Genomic DNA, 23,188 nt, shown 5'->3' with positions numbered 1-23,188 from the left:
TATGCAGTGAGGCAGGGTTGGACCTCTTGATTTTTAAGGTCCTACTGGCCCTAAAACTCCATCATAGAATTCTAAATGTTTACAAAAGTTATAGGAGTGATAGCAAATCATCTTCACTATATTAGTAAGCACTTAAGCTTGTCTATAAATGTGTATTTTACATTTTTATTATGAAAAATTTCAAATGTATATACAAAGATGGAGGTTTATTCCTATGGATACAGGAACTCCCTAGATTCAATAATTTATAATATTTATTTTTAAACTAGAGGGTTTTGTCAACTAAATTAAGAGGAAAAGCTTTCTCCAGTTATAGACAATACCACAAAATTACCACTGTGGAGATTACTTTAGAGCAGATTAAATTAAATCAAACCTTGCTTTTGGTAATATTTGTGATGGGAGTCAATTTTTTTCTTTTTTTACTTTTTGTTTTGAAATAATTTTAGAATTACAGAAAAGTCGCAAAACTAGTATAGAGTGTTCCCTTATATGCTTCACACAGCTTCCTCTAAATGTTAACATCTTACCTAATCACAGTACATTTATAAAAATCAAGAAGTTAACATTGATGTAGTACTGGTAACTATTTTACAGATCTTACTTGAATTTCACCAGTTACTGTATTACATTACTGTCGTTTTCTGGTCTAAGATCAAACTCAGGATCCAGCATTGTATTTACTTTTGTTGTTGTTGTTGTTGTTGTTGTTTTGAGATGGAGTCTTGCACTGTCACCCAGGCTGGAGTGCAGTGACACAGTCTCAGCTCACTGCAACCTCTACCTCCTGGGTTCAAGCAACTCTCCTGTCTCTCCTGTCTCAGCCTCCTGAGTAGCTGAAACTACAGACGCACACCACCACACCCTACTAATTTTTGTATTTTTAATAGAGACAGGGTTTCACCATGTTGATCAGGCTGTTCTCAAACTCCTGACCTTGGGTGATCCATCTGCCTCGGCATCCCAGAGTGCTGGGATTACAGGCATGCGCCACCACACCTGGCCTACTCTGCTCTTTTGAAGACAACTGATGATTTTGTAGAATATCTCAATTTGGGTTTCTGTTATGTTTTAAATTAGATTGAGGTTATGCATTTTGGGGAAAATACCACTGAAGTGATGTTGTGCCTTTCATCATTATCAAGAGGTACATGATAGGGATGTCCCATTACTGGTGATGTTAACTTAGAACACTGGGTTAAGGTGGGAAACCATGTTTTGCTACTGCAAAGTTTACGTTTTCCCTTTGTAATTAAAAAGTAGTAGGATGGAAGTACTACCTTGTTTTATATCACAACTTTACACATTCATTTTGGCATTTGTTGATTTTTGCATGCAGTAGTCATTATTGTGGCATTTGACTAACGGTAATTTTTCTGTTGCTATTGTTCTCTCTACGTTAATTGGAATCCTACTGTATATATATTCAGTTTATTTATGTCAGTGTGGACCTGTGGATATTTATTTTATTCTGTAGGTTATTATTCATTACTATTCTTATTTATTTTACTGTTCCTATTGTCCTAGATTTGACAATTAGAAACTCCTTTGTTTGTTTTTGTGTCCTTTCAATATTATCCCCATTTTTTTTTTTTTTTTTTTTTTTTTAGTAGTTCCTTACTTCCTGGTACCACAAGACACTCTTGGCTCATCTTAAAATTTTCCTGCCCCAGATCTGGAACTAACCATTTATCCAAGGAGCTCTGACTGCTTTTACTGGAGAAAGGCATTTAGAAACCAAGATCGGAGTGCTAGGTTTGCTCCTGCTATGAGATAACATCATTCCCGGCCGGGCGCGGTGGCTCACACCTGTAATCCCAGTACTTTGGGAGGCTGAGACGCGTGGATTACCTGAGGTCAGGAGTTCGAGTTTGAGATATCATCATTCCTAGACCCTCTTAGCAGACAGAGCAGTAGAGAATATATGGAACTCAACATACATACACATACATCTGTATGTATTTCCACATCATCCTGCTGTGTGTATATCTATTTTGTTGTTGTTTTGGTTTGGTTTTTTGAGTCTCACTCTGTCATGAGGCTGGAGTGCAGTGGTGCGCTGTCAGCTCACTGCAACCTCTGCCTCCCAGGTTCAAGTGATACTCCTGTCTCAGCGTCCAGTGTAGCTGGGATTACAGGTGCCTGCCACCACACCCAGCTATTTTTTTTATTTTTAGTAGAGATGGGATTTCACCATGTTGGCCATGGTAGTTTCGAACTCCTGGCCTTGTGATCCTCCTGTCTTGGTCTCCCAAAGTGTTGGGATTACAGGTGTGAGCCACCGCACCTGGCCACGTGTTCATTAAAACAATGAACACACACTGGCAGCTGCAGTTCCAATCCAATACTGCAGGTTTGCCTGCCCTTTGCTCATTTGAAACTCCTTTCTCCAAAGTGAGAAAGTGCTCTCAATTCTCCACAGCATACTCATTTGCTCCATAATAGTGTATATGTAAGGTGCTTTTAGAATTGCTATGCTAGACCCCTGTGACAAACTGACTTTAGGAAATATTTGTGTTTAGTTCCTTGTGTCATCAGCCTTATAGTGTATATTCAAAACACTTTTTTTTTTTTAATTTTATTTCTAAGCATATTGAGTAAAAAACACTTGCTTTCTAACTCAGGTAACTTCTTTCTTCCTCAACCCAGTCAGTGTGATTGTGTTACTCAGTTGTAACAAGTTGTTCATTTGTTACTGTGTATATTCCATTTTGGGTTCCTGCCATGCTCTGGTTAATTTTAATTATTTGTTTTGTTTTGGATATGTGAAACATTACCATGATTCTAAACTATGCAAAAAACAATATACTCAAAAGTGTCATTGCCCCCTTATCCCTATTAACCTGTTCCCATTTCCCCATTATTTCCACACTATTCCTGTCTCATTAATTATATCATTAGATCCTGGTTTTTCTTCCTGTATTTCATTATGTTTTATGTCATTTTATTTTTTCTGTTTGTTTCAAGAAAGGGAGCCAAGCGTGGTGGCTCACACTGGTAATCCCAGAACTTTGGGAGGCTGAGTCAGGAAGATTGGTTGACCTCAAGAATTTGAGACCATCCTGAGCAACATAGAGACCTTGTCTCTACAAATAATTTAAAATTTAGCCAGGTGTGATGGCACATGCCTGTAGTCCCAGCTACTCAGGAGGCTGAGGCAGGAGGATCTCTTGAGCCCAGGAGTTCAAGGCTGCAGAGAGTTGTGATCTCATGCCACTGCACTCCAGCCTTGGCAACAGAACAAGACTCTGTCTCAATAAAAAAGAAAGAGAGAGAGAGAGAGAGATTGAAAGGGAAGGAAGGGAGGGAAGAAAGGAAAGGAAGGGGAAAGGGAAAGGAAGAACGAACAATGACTAATCTTTTGTCTTTCATCTTGTTAGAATGTACTTTCCTGGGAAATTTTAGAGTAAATGGTTGATTTTGCTTTTTCACTCAAAAGACCTTCTTGGTTTTCTGTAACAAATCTATTTTATAGAAATGTATTGTGTCGTGCTTTCATTTATCAAGGTTAAACTGTCCTGGTTTTTCCTCCTTTAAACAAGTTAGCTATCTGGGGGAGGAGAACAAAGATTACCTTAAAGGTGGTCCCCATCTAAAACCAAGATCCCCTTTTTCTTTTTTGAAATCTCAGTCTTTACTGGTTTGCCTTTTGTTTGTAGCATCACCAAATATACTTAGATGTAAAACCAGATATAAAAACTGAAACTAGGCTGGGTATGGTGGCTCATGCCTGTAATCCCAGCACTTTGGGAGGCCAAGGTGGGCAGATCACCTGAGGTCAGGAGTTCAAGACCAGCCTGACCAACATGGCAAAACCCCATCTGTACTAAAAAAATTAGTCGTGGTGGTGGGCACCTGTAATCCCAGCTACTTGGGAGGCTGAGGCAGGAGAATCGCTTGATCCTGGGAGGCGGAGGTTGCAGTGAGCAGAGATTGCGCCACTGCACTCTAGCCTGAGTGATAGAGTGAAAATCCATCTCAAAAAATAAATAAATAAGTAAATAAAACTTGGAATAAAAAAAGCCAGCTGTGAGTGAACGAGAACAATAGATATTGATCACCCTTTACAATATGTCATGATAGATATGTGTTTTACTAAATTTCTGTCATTTAAGTGTAAAGAAACAATTAAGTGGTATGGGGGAGGAGACAGATAGGCTTCAAAAGTGAAAGACTTGAGTTTTGAATCTTGGAATTGCTGCCTGATATTTTTATGACTTTAGACAAGTTACTTAACTACCTGGAGCATCCAGTTTTTAAAATCTGTAAAATGGGAATAATTTTCACTACCACAGGTTGTGTGACAGTGATAGGGTTTAGCTGTGTCCCTACCAAAATCTCATCTTGAATTGTAGTTCCCATAATTCCCACGTGTCATGGGAAGGACCCAGTGGGAGGTAACTGAATCACGGGGGCAGTTTCCCCTATGCTGTTCTTATGATAGAGTGAGTTCTCATACAATCTGATGGTTTTATAAGTGTCTGGCAGGGAAACCCTGCTGGTACTTCTCTCTCCTGATGCCATGTGAAGAAGGACGTGTTTGCCTCCCCTTCTGCCATGATTGTAAGTTTCCTGAGACTTCCCCAGCCACGTGAAATTGTGAGTCAATTAAACCTCCTTTCCTTATAAATTACCCAGTCTCTGGCAGTTCTTCAAGGCAGCGCGAGAACAGGCTAATACAAACAGTTATGAAGACAAGTGTCAGACATTTAGTGGACACTTAATTTCTTTTCCCCTATATATTGTGTTTCTCTAATTTGTTTTGCTTCTAGGGAAAAAGATCCTTGATGCCTATTTTTCTTTTTCTGTAGCCCAGGCTGGAGTGCAATAGCCCAGGCTGGAGCGCAGTTGCGTAATCTTGGCTCACTGCAACCTCACCTCCTGGGTTCAAGTGATTCTTCCGCCCCAGCCTCCCGAGTAGTTGGAACTACAGACACATGCCACCACGCCCAGCTAATTTTTGTATTTTTAGTAAAGGTGGAGTTTCACCATGTTAGCCAGGCTGGTCTTGAACTCCTGACCTCAGGTGATCCACCCACCTTGGCCTCCCAAAGTGCTGGGATTACAGACATGAGCCACTGCATCCAGCCGACTCCTCTTTTTTTTTTTTTTAATCTCCTACATGTCATGTATCAGCATATCCTCTTGGCTCTACCATGGTTATTATATACCCAATTTGTCTCTAATAACAGTCTTCAAATTAATCATGTATCTTAATAGTAATCTTATCTAAATCATATTTCTCTAGGTTTGAGGGGAAGAATAGCATTATGGACTCAAAAAGGCTTTTACTGAATTGTGAACTTTTACTTCCTTTTCATAATTTGTCTCTGTGTGGAAGAGAAAACTTACATTAGTTTGATGGGATTTATTTCTCAAAGAAATTTTTGATTTTTACTCTTTACATGAAGAGCCTAATGCTTACAAGTCAATTTTTATAATCTGTCCCAGTATCCTTTTTCTTGTGTCAACTAAGAAGACCATCTTGTAATTTTTATTCAAAGTTGTTTGTTTCTTTTAAAAAGTCACTGTGTTCTTAGGTACCCTAATTGATACGATTATGATGACTGCTACTTCAGTCTTCATACTTAAGTTTAATTCTAAGTCATGGCTACATTGCTACTTTTAAGTTTTGCTTTCTTAGAAAATCTAATTTGACTAACATAAGGCTCTAAAGAGCTACCAATTACTCTTCCCCCATCCCCTAGTCTCTCACATAGTCTGATTTGTCAACTTTAGTGGTTGGAAGAGGCCCATCAAAATGCTGGCTGTATGTGGTTCTCTTGCCTCTCAGCACTTTCAACCACATTTGAATGCAAAGAATGCAGACAGTCAGCAGTATTTTTAAGTGTGAAATTTTCAACAGTGTTCTACAGGTTCCAGTTGTTGGCATGCCTCCTTTCCTTCTTCAAATCTCACTGAAATGATAGATGGAGGGGACAAAGGTTTTCAAAAGAAGGAATCATTGCTGGAAAGGGGAGGAATATAAGAGTGGATCAGAATTTCTGTAATATGTAAAGTCAATGAACTTGAACCAATGGAAACTAGTCTCAGCAAATCCAACCCAAGACAGGTGTAAAGAGGACTTCTGCAGAGGTACATACTGTTCTCCTCAACAGGCTTAGGCGGAACTCCAAGCTCATAGTCAGCTGGTGTGAGGGAGCCCAAGCAGCAATCATCAGGGGTTTTTTTTTTCTTTTTTTTTTTTTTTTCTTAGTTTTGTCATCAGGGTTGTTATAAAACAGAATAAAACCACGGGGCCAGTAAACCTCCAGTGCAGTAGTTCCCAACTTTTGGTGAATTTAGGATTACCTGGGGAGCTTTTAAAAATTCTGATGCACAGACCAGTTAAATAAGAATCTCAAACCTCAGAAGATGGAGCTTCAGGCAAAAGTATTTTTTTTTAAACTCCTGGGTGATTCTAGTTTGCAGTCAAGGACTGAAAACTACTAGACTAGGATCTGGCTGTGACTTTTTCTCCCAAGCTAAAACCAGTAAGGCCAGGTTCTAAAATAAAACAAAAATAATAAAATAAATTTTAAAATAAATAATAAAATAAAATGTGCCTCAAAGGCTCTAAGTGTTAGGACTTGGACTAGGGAAAATGAATGTATTTTTTTAAAAAAAACTTTTAAAACAAATTTAAAGGGGAAAAAAGTAAAAAGACAGCTTTTCACAGTAAATAATGCTAAAGTGTTCTGCTCCTGACGTCAGTATTTCTGTGCACATCATCCTCCGCTCATAGTAAATGCCTAACAAATATTTGTGGAATCTTCACCCTTAGATCCCCACAATCAGCCCACCCTTTTGGGAAAAGGCTTGCCATGGAAACATATCCAATTGCTTAGAAAAATGGTGCCAGCTAACTATAGTCATTTGATCATTCTGAATCCTTCCTGTATAATACGGCCAAACAACAAAGAATCATCAGCAAATACCACGAAAAAAGAAGCACTGAAGTAGACTAACAGAAGAAAGAAATAGAAGAGAACTTTAAAAATACTAATGATTGTCTTTAGAAATAATTAACAGGACATCAGATTCGTAAGTCAAAAAGCCAGCTTCTTTGATAAGGAAAGGGAGGACAAGAAAGTTTCTGGAAATGCGAGCATCGTTAATCAAAACTGAAACTCAAAGGTAGGGTTGAAGAGCAAAATGGACAGTCCCTGAAATCTGGTGATCTAAAAGATAGCCAAGGATTTCTCAGAACACAGATAAAAAGAGGGATGAAAAGTAAAAATGAAATTAGAAGACATGGATAAAAAATCCAGGAGAGGTCATATGCATCTAATCAAACATCTAATAGAAAATTTCCAATAGGTGATAAAAGAAAAAGAATCTTAAAATTGAAAGGCCAGTGATAGTGGTACGCAGGAGGAAGGAGTGGTTTTTCACCCAGATATACCCTGGTGACATTTCTGAATTCTGTAGCTTACAAGAAAATCCTGAACTCTTGCAGGGAAGAACAAGCTATGTGCAAAGAAATAGGAATCTTACTACACTAAAGACAATGCTTTTGATCATTGTCTATAGCTATGTGTATTTTGAACCTAGAATTCTGTACTCATCCAAGCTATCATTTATGCATGAGAACAAAATTAACGTCTTGGAATTTGCAGACTCATATTCTTTTTGAAAAAAATACTGTGGGGATATACCAAAACAAACAAAAAAATAAGTCAAGAAGCAACAACTCAAGGCATAAGAAACAGTAGGAAAAAAAAAATATTTCTATATTGGATACATTTATCCTGAAAGATCTCTGAAGCAGTACAGCTGTACTGTTAAAAGTAATATTAATAATGCAACAATCTGGGCTGGGCACAGTGGCTCACACCTGTAATCCCAGCACATTGGGTGACAGGTATGTGCATCACTTGAGGCCAGGAGTTCAAGACCAGCCTGGCCAACATGGCAAAACCCTATCTTTACTAAAAATACAAAATTTAGCCAGGCATGATGGCACATACCTGTAATCCCAGCTACTCAGGAGGCCAAGGCAGGAGAGTCACTTGAACTCAGGAGATGGAGGTGACAGTGACCTGATTGAGATTGTACCACTGTACTCCAACTTGGATGACAGAGGGAGACTCTTTCTCAAAATAATAATAATGTAAGTCTGGATTCTGGGTCATTTTAACAGAAGGTGGTGAGGGTAGGAAATGAAGAGGGGAAGGCAAAATTGTTCAAGATTATTTTCTTTTTTAAAAAATTTTGAGCTAAAATAAATAAATAGAAAGCAGGAGTTGCAATTTTTGCTGATAAAATAGATTTCAAAGCAATAAAGATCAAAAGAAGCAAAGAAAGATATTACATAAAGATAAAAGGATCAATGTAACAAGAAGAGCTAAAGATCCTAAACATATATGCACCCAATACAGAAATACCCAGATATATAAGACTTACAAAGAGACTTGGACCCCCACACAATAATAGCGGGAGACTTCAACATCAATATTAGATAGATCAATGTGACAGAATGTTAACATCGATATCCAGGACTTGAACTCAGATCTGGAACAAGTAGACTTAATTAACATTCATAGAACTCTCCACTTTAAATACACAAAATATACACTCTTATCAGTACTACATCACACGTATTTACAGGTTTAAATGAAATATTGGTAGGCTGCTTGTTAATTATTTTATTCCCTCATTTTTTTTTATGTCTCTATTATTAAACACAATTACAGGCATACCCAGTTTTAGACTGCATTCTAGCCCGGGCAATAAAGCAACACCCCTGTTCTCTCTCCCTCTTCCTCTTCCTCTTTCTTCCTTTCCTGTATTCTTTTTCTTTTTTTTTTTTTTAATTCTTTTTCTTCCTTTTTCTCGAAAAAAAAAAAAAAAAAAAAAAATTTTGTAGAGATGAGGTCTCACTCTGTTGTCCAGGCTGGCATGCAGTGACACAGTTGTGGCTTACTGCAGTCTCAAACTCCTGCCCTCAAGCCATCCTCCCACCTCAGCCACCGGAGTAGCTGGGACTGCAGGTACAAACCCAGCTAACTTTTTTTATCCTTTTAGAGATGGAGTCTTGCTATTGTTGCTCAAGCTGGTCTTGAACTCGAGAGCTTAAGAGATCTGCTTGCTTCAGTAGTTCAGAGTACAAGTATGTACGACCACAACCAGCTGTCTCAATTTCTTGTTCCAGGGGAGATTATGCTAATTAATTCTTTTTTTTCAAATTTAAGATTCAGGGGAGACATGTGCCAGTTTGTTACATATTGTCTGTGATGGTAAGGTTTGGGCTTCTGTTGAACCTATCACCCAGCTGGTGAATGTAGTACCCAGTAAGTAGTTTTCCAGCCCTTGAACCCCTCCATCCTTTTTTGCTTTTAGAATCCCCAGTGTTTCTTGTCTCCATCTTTATGTCTGTGTGTACTCAGGGTTTAGTTCCTACTTATAAGTGAGAACATGCGGTATTTGGTTTTCTGTTTCTGTGTTAATTCACTTAGGATACTGGCCTTCAGCTGCATCTATGTTGCTGCAGGGGAATATCCTTTCATTGTTTTTTATGGCTGCATAGTATTTCGTTATGTATACGTACTTTTTTTTTTTCTTTCAAATTTGTCAAGCTATTCTTTATTTTGGAGAAAGGGCAGGGCAGAGTGCTCATTCCTTCTTGGCAGCAGCTGCCATCATGGTAACAGTACATTGCTCAGCTCCTCCCACTTCCTCTTGGCGCATATGTGCCTCTCCACCCTTGTCTTGATGAACTTGAGGGCCCACTGGTCCTTGAAGACCTTCACTAACTCCATGGCACACCGCTCATATGGGGCAAAGCCACACACCTCCCAGATCACGTCCCACACGAACTTGGTGTATTTATTTGGTCAGGTGCCTGCAGTGGTGGCTATGCCTGGGCTTGCTCATGTTCTTGATCACCTTGTGGCCCTTGTTGAGGCCCACGGCCATAGGGTAGCACAGAGCCATGGCTGCTGTTCTCCAGTGGTGGCCATGGCAGAAGGAACCCCACTTTTTTTTTTTTTTTTTTTTTTTTTCGGAGAGGGTGTTTCCTTTTTTTTACCCAGGCTGGAGTGCAATGGCGCGATCTCGGCTCACCGCAACCTCCGCCTCCTGGGTTCAGGCAATTCTCCTGCCTCAGCCTCCTGAGTAGCTGGGATTACAGGCACGCACCACCATGCCCAGCTAATTTTTTGTAGTTTTAGTAGAGACGGGGTTTCACCGTGTTGACCAGGATGGTCTCGATCTCTTGACCTCGTTCGTGATCCACCCGCCTCGGCCTCCCAAAGTGCTGGGATTACAGGCGTGAGCCACCGCGCCCGGCACCCCACATTTTCTTTATCAAGTCCACCATTGATGGATACCTCGGTTGATTCCATGTCTTTGCTACTAAGAATGTAACTGTGCTTAAGAATAAATGCTGTGCTGGGCATGGTTGCTCATGCTTTTAATCCCAGCACTTTGGGAAACCAAGGTGGGAAGATCACTTGAGCCCAGGAATTTGAGACCAAACTGGGCAACATTGTGAGACCCCCATTTCTACAGAAAAAAAAAAAAAAAAAAGCCAGGCATGGTGGTGCATACCCATAGTGCCAGTTACTCAGGAGGCTGAAGTGGGAAGATCACTTGAGTCCAGGATCACTTGAGTCATATTTATACCACTGCACTCTAACCTGGACAAGAAAGTGAGACCCTGTCTCAAAACAAAACAGGCTGGGCATGGTGGCTCACAGTTGTAATCGCAGCACTTTGGGAGGCCAAGGTGGGTGGAACATTCGAGGTCAGGAGTTCAAGACTGGCATGGCCAGCATGGTAAAACCCTGCCTCTACTAAAAATAGAAAAATTAGCCAGGCATGGCGGCGAATGCCTGTAGTCCAAGCTACTTGGGAGGTTGAGGCAGGAGAATCTCTTGAACCCAGGAGATGGAGGTTGTAGTGAGCTGAGATTGCGCCACTGTACTCCAGCCTGGGCAACAGAGCGAGACTCTGTCTCAAAACAAACAAACAATGCTGCAGTAAACATGCCAGTGCAAATGCCAGCTGTCTTTTTTAATAGAACGATTCATTTTCCCTTGGTTGTATACCCAGTAATGGGATTGCTGGGTCAAATGGTAGTTCGATTTTTAGTTCTTTGAGAAATCTCCAGACTGCTTTCCACAGGAGCTGAAATTTCCAAACTAATTTCTATTCTTATCAACAGTGTTTAAGCATACCCTTTTCTCTACAACCTTGCCAACATTGTTATTTGTTGACTTTTTAATAATAGTCATTCTGACTCAGGTGTGAAATGATATCTCATTGTGCTTTTGATTTGCATTTCTCTGATGCTTAGTGATGTTGAGCATTTTTTCATGTTCGTTGGCTGCTTGTTCATGTCCTTTGCCTACTTTTTAATGGGGCTGTTTGGTTTTTTCTTGTTGATTTGCTTAAGTTGTTTATAGATTCTGGATGTCAGTTCTTTGTCAGATGCATAATTTGCAAATGTTTTCTCCCATTCTGTAGGCTGTCTGTCGGCTTCATTGATGGTTTCTTTTGCTGTGCTGAAGCTCAAATTAGGTCTCAACTGTCAGTTTTTCTTTTTGTTGCATTTGCTTTTGGGGACTTAGTCATAAATTCTTTGCCTAGGTAATGTTCAGAAGAATATTTTCTAGGTTTTCTTCTATGATTTATATAGTTTGAGGCCTCACATTTAAGTCTTTAATCCATCTTGAGTTAGTTTTTGTATATGGTGAGAGGTAGAGGTCTAGTTTCCTATTTGGATGCCTTTTATTTCCTTCTCTTGCCTGATTGCTCTGCATCGGACTTGCCACATACTGATTGCTGTGGCTCAGTATTATGCCGAGTAGAAGTGAACATCCTTTTCTTGTTCCAGTTCTTAGGGGGAATGCTTCCAACTTTTGCCCATTCAGTATAATATTGATGTCTAGGCGCAGTGGTTCACACCTGTAATCCCAGACTTTTGCAGGCCAAGGTCGGAGGGTTGCTTAAGCCTAGGAGTTCAAGACTAGCCTGGGCAACATGCTGAAACCGTGTCTCTACTAAAAAAAAGAAAAAAAAAAAAATTAGCCGCACATAGTGTCATGCACCTGTAGTCCCAGCTTACTTGAGAGGTTGATGCAGGAGGATCACTTGAGCCTCAGTGATGGAGACTTCAGTGAGTTATGGTTGTACCACTGCACTCCAGCCTGGGCAATGGAACAAGACCCTGTCTCAAAAAAAAAAAAAAGATATTGTCATAGGCGGTTATTATTTCGAAATATGTTCCTTTGATGCTTAGTTTATTGAGGGTTTTTTAATAATAAAGGGATGTTGGATTTTATCGAATGCTTTATGCTGATTAATTCTGAACATTGATGAACATATGTATACCTTTAAATGATCAAGCTTTAATGGAGAGTACTAGTAAGAATAGCATGTAGAACTCCCAAACTACCCCACGTGGAGTAGGGAAGTAGAGGAACAAGGAAAACTTCACCAATTGAGCAAAAATGATTTTAAAAAATAAGAAAACACTGTATAGAAAACCTAATACGAGAATAAAACCACCCATCAGTGATTACAAAAAATATGAATGAGATAGTCACCTATTAAAGGGAAAAGTTCCCATAAGGTGAGAACAATATCTAGCTATGTGTTCTTTATAAATGAACCACTAAAATTAAAAAGGTACCAAAACTTCAAAATAGAAGATTCCCTATCTGCCTATATTGAGATCTGATAGAGCTGTGAGACTTTATATTTTTGTTTTTCATATGCTTTTGAAATATTTATGAATGTTCTGGGAAATAAGTCCAGGAATAGAGAGCAGATTCTTAAAACCATTTTATTATATGTTTTCACAAAATAATGTAATATGGTACTTGGTCTAAAGTGGCCAGTGTTTATTCTTTCAGATATTTTGGATTTATATAGTTTGTTTCTTCTAAAAAGGTATCTTCAAGTCTTCAGGTAGAATAAAATCATAATAGAAAATAAGTCTAAATTGGCCAGCCATGGTGGCTTATGCTTGTAATCCCAACACTTTGGGAGGCCAAGGTGGGAGGATTGCTTGAGGCCGGGAGTATGAGACCACCCTGGCAACATGGTGAGACCCATCTTTAACAACAACAGAATAGCCAGGTGTGTGCCTATAGTCCCCACTACTAGGGAGGCTGAGGCAGGAGAATAACTTGTCAGGGAGTGTGAGGCTGTAGTGAGCCATGATCACACCACTGCACTCCAGGCTGGGCAACAGAGTGAGACCCTCAACTCAAAAAAAAAAAAAAAATACAAAGGCTGGGCACAGTGGCTCACGCCTGTAATACCAACACTTTGGGAGGCCAAGGCAGGAGGATCACTTGAGATCAGGAGTTCGAGACCAGCCTGGCCAACATAGCAAAACTCGTCTCTACTAAAAACACAAAAATTAACTGGTCATGGTTAATACAGGTGCATACCTGTAGTCCCAGCTACCCGGGAGACTGAGGCACAAGAATCACTTGAACATAGAAGGTGAAGGTTACAGTAAGTGGAGGCTGCAGTAAGCCGAGATCGCGCCACTGCACTCCAGCCTAGGCCACATAGCAAGACTGTCTCAAAAAAAGAAAGAAAATAGTATTTTGTTGTTGTTTATCTTGTTACAAAAAAAAAAAAAAAAGAAAAATCCAGCCAATTGGTCACTTATTTTAGAATAGTATTAAAAAACACAGGTTCCATATCAATATAGAATTTGTATAGCTTCCTAGAATGTATTAAAATAGGAATACTAATAGATTCAAAAAGGAAAATTTGTATAAATTAGTGAAAATTACCACCCTGTCCTTAATGCCCTATTTTAAGATTAGTCATTAAATAAATATTTACTTGCTGGCCCTGAACTCTGTGCTGGGTACTGTGAGGCACAAAAGAAGTACAAGATACTGCCTTTGCCTACTAAGAATTTTATTCATACTTTGACAGCTTTCTGTGTTGAGCCATTAAATGTTTTCTTAGAGCTCTAAAACATGTTTAATCTGGTATAATTTACCACTAGATGGAGGAAAATAATTATAGCTAACATTCATTTAGTCCATCTCTGTATATCCACTTAACAACAGTGTTTTCACAGAATAGACACCCCAACATATGAATGAATGAATATCAGGTGCTAGATTAAAAGCTCTAATTCAGTATTTCATTTAATCCTCTCAATAATTATTATTTAGCTAGTATGTTATCCACATTCTATCAGTGAAGAAACTGAGCTTCTTGCCTGAAACCATAATTGAAGTGGCAGAATGGGACTGGAATCCAAGTCTAACTCAAGTGCTATAGTAGTGTGAAGGGAAGAGTGGTAAGGGTTGGTGTTCGTGGAGAATTTGTTGCTGGGTGTATGCTTCTTGTTTAGACTAAGGAAAAGAAATCATTTGCATAAATGTTATTCAGTTCCAGGAGCCAGGTTCCATGCCTGTTAACGTCTGTCCATCAGTTCCGTAAGCAATCTCACAGTGGTGTGTGTTCACCCTAAATAGTACAAAACGGTGCAGAAGGGGAAGGGGAACCGTTTGGGCGAAATCTGACCGCCATGCATGAATATGTTTCTTTTGTTCTCCTGCTTTTAGAAAGCCATCTCTGCTTGCCTTTTCAGGGGGTTATTAAGATCCTGCTCTCTTAGATACCATGCTCTATGAGGCAGGAGATACAGGTAGAGAGAAGCCCATTTGGCATGAATTAGGCAACAAAGAAAACCCTTGCCCAGTGAGAGTAACCTGTCACAACCTGGTTTTCTCTGGCCAGATAACCAGTCTTGTCTAGTAGTAATGCTATTACAACATTCCCATTCAGATCCCCATGACCCAGTCATTGTTTTGAGAATGAGTGCAAAGCGATCAGACAGCAACTACTATAATTAGAAAAGGGAAAAATAGACACTTACCAGAGCTAACGTCTTTAGGCTGGAGCATTTACAGCACCTTTTTTTTCTTTTAAGTTATGGAGGCTTTCTCAGTTTTGCTTCCTAAAATACAAATTGCATGGTTTAGGGGTTCTTGCATTTCATTTTTGTTCCTGCTGTGCACTCTCTTTCCTTTCTCCCCCCCTATTTTAATCGAAGTACAAATTGCTGTCAGCACATCCAGTTCATGTGCCAGCTACATTCAGAACAGGGTGTTCTGTGCTCTTCAAAACAAAATTGCTCTAGGGCAGTAAGAGAACAATAAGTCAGAGCTCCAGTTTAAGTGATGTTTTGCAGCTTGCTTGATGTGGTTACACTCCGATTGCGCAGCTAAGCTTGGGTAATTTGGTTTGGTTTGACTTTGTGGGGATTTGGAGGACCTCCCTCCCCCTTTAAGTTACATAGTCCTTAAGTCAAGAAAAAAATGTTGTCTCTTTTTAACTTGTTTATTTCTTTCTCTACCAAAAAAGCCCTAAGTAGAAGCATCCTGTATGTACTTTTACTCTCTTTGGGCACGTCATAGATGATTTACTTCCCGTAAATTATGCTGGTTAGGATTAGCAACAGACCTCCTGAGCCCTAGAGGCTGCACTCCCAGTGAGTCATGATGGTTATTATTAAATATTTATTAAGTTAGTATTTTACTAAAAGATGCCAGGTCAAAAAACAACCACAGGTCTTCCACAGCCAGAGCTGCCATGGTTTTTGTTTTGTTTTTGGTTTGGGTTTTTTGGTAGCAGTTTTTAAGCTAATAGTAAAAAGAGTAAGTGGAGCTATAGGAGCTCTGCATATCTGCATCTGTTACCACAAGTGGGGCCGCTATTGTGTCAATCAGCAGTCTTTCCGTGGCTCCAAGTGATGTGTGAGTTCTTATCAGCAGTCTTGTAGACCTTGTCACATCGGTGTTCCAAGTTTAGAAACCAGTTAACCCAGCAATACCCTTTGCTGCCTGTAGATGTAGAGAATTGATGGGCTGTATTTACCATGAGGCCATGATACCTCCTTTTACTCTGACATTCCGAATATTGTCAATATTACAAGATGTTGGTTTCTTATATACATATAAACTTGGGTGTATGTGTCTGGATGCGTATCCGTTTAAGATTTTATAATGCTGCAGGGTCCAGTTTTGAGGGATTAGATTTACCAGGAAAAAAGATTGGTCCACATGTAAAGTAGAAAATATTTATAAGATCTATCACAAGTTTTAACTGTCCTATTACAGCATTAGACACTGGTTCTGTCATTAATTGTCTCTCCAAGAGAGACTAGCTACAATGAATATTTTGCTTTCTTAATTATGCCTTTGTTACAGTTTGATGTTTTTTTGGCATGGTTACTTCATTTATCTGCCCCAACGTGTTTATTAGTAGCCACTGTTTTTCCCCCCTAATGATGGGTTATCACATCTAAAGAGAACTTCTGGAATTACTTATATAATTTTAATATCAAATACATACATCAAGCTGAAAACCTGCCTAGGAAACTAACACACAGGCAGGAATCCTTGCAGAGTCTCTGGATTTCCTGTTTTGAAAACACATTCAAACTTGATCAACCAAAAGCCACAACAAATGTACTGATAATTTCCTCCCCCACTAAATGTACTCTCCTTTAAGGGAGGAAGATGATACTTCCAACAATAAACTTCAGACAAAAAAAATTGTTAACTAAGTTGTGAGCTACTACGACAATAAATCTCTATACTTGAGACATTCCACAATACATGAGCTGAAATTTACTTTGCTCAGCAAATTTTTTATAAAAGTGTTGCCGGGTGTGGTGGCTCACACCTGTAATCCCAGCACTTTGGGAGGCCAAGGCAGGCGGATCACCTGAGGTCAGGAGTTCGAGACCAGCCTGACCAACGTGGTGAAACCCTGTTTCTACTAAAAATACAAAATTAGCCAGGTGTGGTGGCAGTGCTTGTTTGTAATCCCAGCTACTCAGAAGGCTGAGACAGAATCGCTTGAACCTGGGAGGTGGAGGTTGCAGTAAGCTGAGATCGTGCCATTGCACTCCAGCCTGAGCAACAAAAGTAAAACTCCTTCTCAAAAAAAAAAAAAAAAGCAAGAAAAGTGTTATTGTTAGTCTGAATTTCATTGGCAGATTTTTAAATATTTAGGAATGTAAACTTTTTAGAACTCTTAATCTCCTTAGAAACATCAATTTTTACTCCAGTAAAAATATCTTTTTTTTTTTTTTTTTTTTTTTTTTTGTACAGAGTTTCACTCTGTCACCCAAGCTGGATTGCAGTGGCACAATAATAACTCACTGCAGCCTCGAACTTCTAGGTTCAAGCAATCCTCCCACCTCAGCCTCCCAAGTAGCTGGGACTTATATAGGCGTATGCTACCACCCTTAGAGAATTCAGTAAAAATATCTTAAGCCTCAGACTCCCTGTGGATCCTCTCTAGTCTGCATGTACACTCATGTGCTATATATAACATTTTGTTTAACAGCACATTCCACAGATTCCACATAGAACAGTGGTCCCATGAGATTATAATTCCATACTTTTACTCTACCTTCTCAGTGTTTAGATACCCAAATACTATTGTGTTACAGTTGCCTACCATATTCAGTACAGTAACATGCTATACAGATCTACAGCCTAGGAGCAATATGCTATACCACTTAGCCTAGGTTATAGTAGACTGTTCCATCTTGATTTGTCTAAGTACATTCTAAGGTGTTCCCACAATGAGATCACCTAATAACATATCTCTCAGAATGTATCCCTATCCTTAAGTGAAGTATGACTGTATTTGAAAATTTTAAAGTTGAATTATTTTTAAAATGTTTTCCAATTCAGAAGAACTATCAATTTCCCACAAGTTAATTTTTATTTTATGTAGAGCATTCTAAAAGTAAATATAACAGAAGGAATTATCAGCATCTCTGAGTGTAGGACATAAACTAAAATGCATATGCCAGCTCTACCCAGCCAGTCCAGCTCCAGCCCTAATTTGGAGGAGCTGACTTGAGAGTTAGGCCCTTTCTAGTTTGGCCCAAGTTTCCTAGACCCCATTCTGTGTCTCCAAGGGGAACACATCAAGATGATATTAATACTGGTGAGCTAAAAAAGGGTAGGGTGGGCTGGGCTTGGTGGCTCACGCCTGTGATCCCAGCACTTTGAGAGGCTGAGGCAGGTGGATCACCTGAGGTCAGGAGTTCGAAACCAGCCTGGCCAGTATGATGAAACCTTGTCTCTACTAAAAATACAAAAATTAGCCAGACGTGGTGGCGCGCGCCTGTAGTCCCAGCTACTCAGGAGGCTGAGGCAGGAGAATTGCTTGAACCTGGGAAATGGAGGTTACAGTGAGCCAAGATCATGCCACTGCACTCCAGCCTGGGCCACAGAGCAAGAATCTGTCTCAAAAAAGAAAAGGTGGGGGAGTACTCATTTTGGCAGCACAATTGGAACAATACAGAGAAGATTTAGCAAATCAGAAGAAAAAAGAGAGGAAAAGGGAAGAAAGTTTTAGAGCATAAATGTTCAAGGGACATTTTGGCCCCTAGTGTCTACACCATTCCTGTTCATTCTTCAGTTTCTCCCATTTCTCAGACCTGGGCTAGAGGTAATTCAATTAAATGATTAATTGCAGAAATTAGATTTGAAGCGGTTTCTGGGCTATCTTGATATTGAGAGTGATATTATCAGGTCATCGAATCATAGAATTTTAGAGCTTCATTGAGATCATGTAGTTCAAAAGTAGAACAAGTTAGAATTGAATTTTTATTTGAAGATAATAGTTCTGTCATTGGGCATGGAATGAGTATTACAGAATGAGTGATTTTTAGTCTCTCCACAAGTTATTGATCTAAAGTAGATCAGCCAGTCTTAGAAAAGAAGCATTTTAGGAAATCTCTAGATTTGAACAGAGGCCATTATATTACATAAGTAGAAATAAAGGGTGCATGCGTGTGTGTGTGTGTGTGTGTGTGTGTGTGTGTGTGTGTGTGTGTGAGAGAGAGAGAGAGAGAGAGAGAGAGAGAGAGAGCGAGACAGAGACAAAATCTCCCTCTGTCTCCCAAGCTGGAGGGAGCCTGGAGTGCAGTGGCATGATCTTGGCTCACTGCAACCTCCACCTCCCAGGTTCAAAGGATTCTTGTGCCTCAGCCTCCCAAGTAGCTGGGATTACAGACATGAGCCACTGTGCCCAGTCAGGATTTTCTTATGAAATCCAAATTATTATATTGCTTGGTGACTGTTATGCTATCATACCAGCCATCCATTTTTCTTACTGCATCAAAAACCTAAATGGAAAGAATAAATACCCTTAATACTAAAAGTATTTGTAAAGTTTCAGAGAATTGTTTTTCCTAGAAATGTAAGAGTCTGGGCCAGATGTGGTGGTTCATGCCTGTAATAAACCTGTTTCTGGTTTGTTACCCACTAAACTGATACAAATATCAGTAATTATAAGTTTAACTTGGAAAGAAATATGTTTGCTCCTAAACTTTCAGACTGGGTATATGAAGCTTCACCAAGACATACTGCATGTGTTTCTTTATGAAATGAGAAAGGGGAAATGGTATTTGCTACATTGTTGGCCACTCATTTTTATCACATCTCTGAATTAGCCAGCCCTAAGAAGCAGCTCTGTTGACTTTCCTGTCTCCTTACCCTCAGTCCATCTGGAAGGCCGCTGTGGTGGAAGGGTGTTTGACTGCAGAGATGTGGCATTCACTGTGGGTGAAGGAGAAGACCACGACATTCCAATTGGAATTGACAAAGCCCTGGAGAGAATGCAGCGGGAAGAACAATGTATTTTACATCTTGGACCACGGTAAGCAGCATACCGGTTTGGAACACAGTGAAGTCACCTAAAGGACAGAGATATGCTTGCTTTTTCATTCAACGTTTTGGCATTTTCAGTGAAGTTAATCCAGCAGCGGAAACAATTAAATCAGGCCGCAGTTAGTCATCACATAAATTAATGGGCCTTACAGTATCACAGAGGTTTGTGAGCATGTTTACTTGATTAATATGTGTTCAGAAAAGGGCTTACAGACACTTTTTGCTTTTATGATGATTTGTTTTGCCTGCAGTATTGCCAAGACAGGCAGCTATGGACCCTTCTCATATGTGGTTCTCTCACCCCCTCTTCCCTTTTCTCTAAATTAGGCAGGAGGCAGGAAAACATGGGGGTTGGGAATCAGAGAAGCATTTGGACGATTTACTACCACTTGAACTTGTGCCACTTGTTCTAATACAGAGGCCCTGAAAAAAGAAAAGCACATTCTTCCTGGATATAAAGGCAACGGAGATGACTCATTTTTTGCCTAAATTTTTCCCATCATAAGGATATCCACTAGCACTTCCAAGCTTAGAACTATCAGACACTGACAGTCTCTCTTGTGAAAACATGTTTAGTATTATTTTTAGATCTAAAATTATACCATGAATCCAACCCTTCTGTCTTGAGAAACAGACCCCTGAGAGAACCCAGGGTGTTTTGATTCTTTCTGCATGAGAGTGCATCTGCTTATCTAGTGTATCCTCCCTCTGGCTCTATGGATTTCAGACAGTGGGATTCTGAGTTACTGAGAATCTTGATGACCTGCACTTGCCAGTGGGTGATGTTATGCCTTTTGCAGTGTCATTTTGTAGCCTCTGTAGTAATCCAGCGGCAGTTTACCTTTGCCCCAGCACCTGATCCATAATCACATATATATATATATATATATATATATATATTTTTTTTTTTTTTTTTTGAGATGGAGTCTTGCTCTGTTGCCCAGGCCAGAGTGCAGTAGCATGATCTCGGCTCACTGCAACCTTCACCCCCCAGGTTCAAGCAATTCTCCTGTCTCAGCCTCCTGAGTAGCTGGGATTGCAGGCACCTGCCACCACACCCGGCTAATTTTTGTATTTTTAGTAGAGACTGGGTTTCGTCATGTTGGCCAGGCTGATCTTGAACTCCTGACCTCAAGTGATCCACCTGCCTCGGCCTCCTAAAGTGCTGGAATTACAGGTGTGAGCCATCACGCCCAGCCCATAATCATATTTTTGAGGTGATGTTTTAGCCATGCAACTACCACTTGAAAATCCTTCCAAAATGCTCTACCTTGAACTCTTTAAAACCCTCACTGAAGCACCCTTTGTATAACGCCTTCTTTTTCTCTACCTGGTTCCTCTTTCCACTAACTATAGCCCCCACTTCAGTGTGTCTTATGTATATTAATATTTACTCTGTATTTGTAGTTTACTTTTAGGTGAAAATAATTCTGTTTCTGGGGGAAACTTCTTAAAATTCAGATAGAGCATAGAAAAAGCTGTCTCTTCCATATTCAAATAATCTCTAATTTTTTTTTTTTTTCCTGAAACAGGATCTCAGTCTGTCACCCAGGCTAGAGTGCAGTGGCATGATCATGGCTCATGCCTCAACCTCCAGGGCTCAGGTGATCCTCCCACTTCAGTCTCCGTAGTAGCTGGTACTACAGGTGTGCACCACCACACCTGGCTAATATTTGTATTTTTTGTGGAGACAGGGTTTTGCCATTTTGCCCAGGCTGGTCTCCAACTCATGGACTCAAGTGATCCACCTGCCTAACCCTCCCAAAGTGCTGAGATTGATTACAGGCATGAGCCACTGCACCAGCCCATCTCTGATTAGTTTTAATCACCATTTCAAATCATTATAGTAATTCTAAACTCAGAGAGGTGGATTTATGTCTGATGTATGTTTTCAAAACTTAAGCTTCCTTAGGAGAAATTCTGTATGTATTATGAGGACATAATGTTATATGAACCAGTTTATATACACTACATTTTAGCCTGGCTGAAAAGGCAGTTGTGGGGACAGGTGTCTCAAGATTAATGGCAAGTAAAAATAGAAATTGTCTTTATATTTTTTAACGCAAACAGTTCTTTTCAGGTTTAAACTGTTTGTTGTATCATTAGTGGTTAGCCCCTACTCTGTACTTCCCAGCTGTGTGCACTTGGGCAAGGCACTTCACTCTCCTAAGCCTCAGTTTTCCCTCTGTAAATGGGGATAACAGTATCCACCTCATAAAGTTATGGAGAGCTGAATGAAATCCTACACGTGTAGGGTACACATGAGCCCACAGTGTGTGAGCTTTTGTTGCTATTGTGACGGCTTGCTCTCTCTTCCATTTTACCCTCAGACCACAAGCAAAAGGAAATCCTGTTTAACATGAGGTAGATTTTTCAGATCTTTCCAAGCATAAAAGTTATCAATAGGTTTTCGTGAATTTCTAGGCATAAAAGTTTTTTATGGCCAGGCGCAGTGGCTCACACCTGTAATCCCAGCACTTTTAAGAGGCTGAGGTGGGGAGATACCCTGAGGTCAGGAGTTCGAGACCAGCCTGACCAATATGATGAAACCCTGTCTCTACTAAAAACACAAAAATTAGTCGGGCATGGTGGCATGTGCCTGTAATCCCAGCTACTTGGGAGGCTGAGACAGGAGAATCGCTTGAACCCGGGAGGTTGCAATGAGCCGAGATCATGTCATTGCACTCCAGCCTGGGCACCAAGAGTGAAATAACATCTCAAAAAAAAAGTTTTTTATGTGCTTTATGGAAATAATTTAGCATATTTAGAAAGGAACATAATTTTTGTTCAAGGTGTTGGTTGATATGTTGAGGAATTATGTGGAGTGCATTCTCTGTAATATGAGACTGCTGCATATGCATTGCATAGTACTATATATATGTAGAAAACCCCTACAAGCTGTATATATGTATGTGTATATATGTGTACTTATATGCTCTGTGTGTGTGTGTGTGTGTGTGTGTGTATGAAAACCTTACATGCTAAGCATGTTTTCCGTGCTTGCAGTGAATTTACTTGTTTTATTCAGGTTCCCACTTCCATAAAACATTGCATCTAAATGTTGCAGAAAATATCTTCAAATAGCTCTCGGTGACATCCGTATTTCATTCTCCAGAAAATTTCCAAGGCAAATTTCTCTTTGACTCTGATACTCTGATAGACTCTTGGGAAGAATGGTTTTTTTTTCTCCCCCCGCCCCTCCTGCCCTGAGACAGGGTCTCACTCTGTAACCTAGGCTGGAGTACAGTGGCATAATCTGTAGCCTCAAACTCCTGGGCTTAAGAGATCCTCTCATCTCAGGCTCCCAGGTAGCTAGGACTAAGGTGTGCTCCACCATGCCTGGCTAATTTTTTTCATTTTGTAGAAACAGAGTCTCACTATGTTGCCCAGGCTGGTCTCAAACTCCCGGACTCAAGCAGTCCTCTAGCCTCAGCCTCCCAAAGTGCTTGGAATTACAGACATGAGCCACCGCACCTGGCCTAGAATGTCTTCATAAGAAATTCATA

At 39.9% G+C, this 23,188-nt stretch overlaps 1 protein-coding gene across 3 annotated transcripts in view; it reads left to right on the top strand.

Annotated features, from left to right (window-relative positions):
- FKBP5 (FKBP prolyl isomerase 5) overlaps positions 1-23,188 on the top strand; it is a 159,155-nt gene that overhangs the window by 115,161 nt on the left and 20,806 nt on the right. For all 3 annotated transcript variants that reach the window (XM_032253533.1, XM_032253531.1, XM_032253532.1), the window contains one exon: positions 19,515-19,671. In XM_032253533.1, the coding sequence (XP_032109424.1) occupies positions 19,515-19,671 (157 nt within the window). The remainder of the gene's footprint in view (positions 1-19,514; positions 19,672-23,188) is intronic.

Source organism: Sapajus apella, unplaced genomic scaffold, assembly GCF_009761245.1.
Source record: "Sapajus apella isolate SASKATOON/1434 unplaced genomic scaffold, GSC_monkey_1.0 scaffold83, whole genome shotgun sequence".
Lineage (NCBI taxonomy): Eukaryota > Metazoa > Chordata > Mammalia > Primates > Cebidae > Sapajus > Sapajus apella.
The sequence above is the reverse complement of the archived record's forward strand: the minus strand, read 5'-3'. Positions and strand labels throughout refer to the sequence as shown.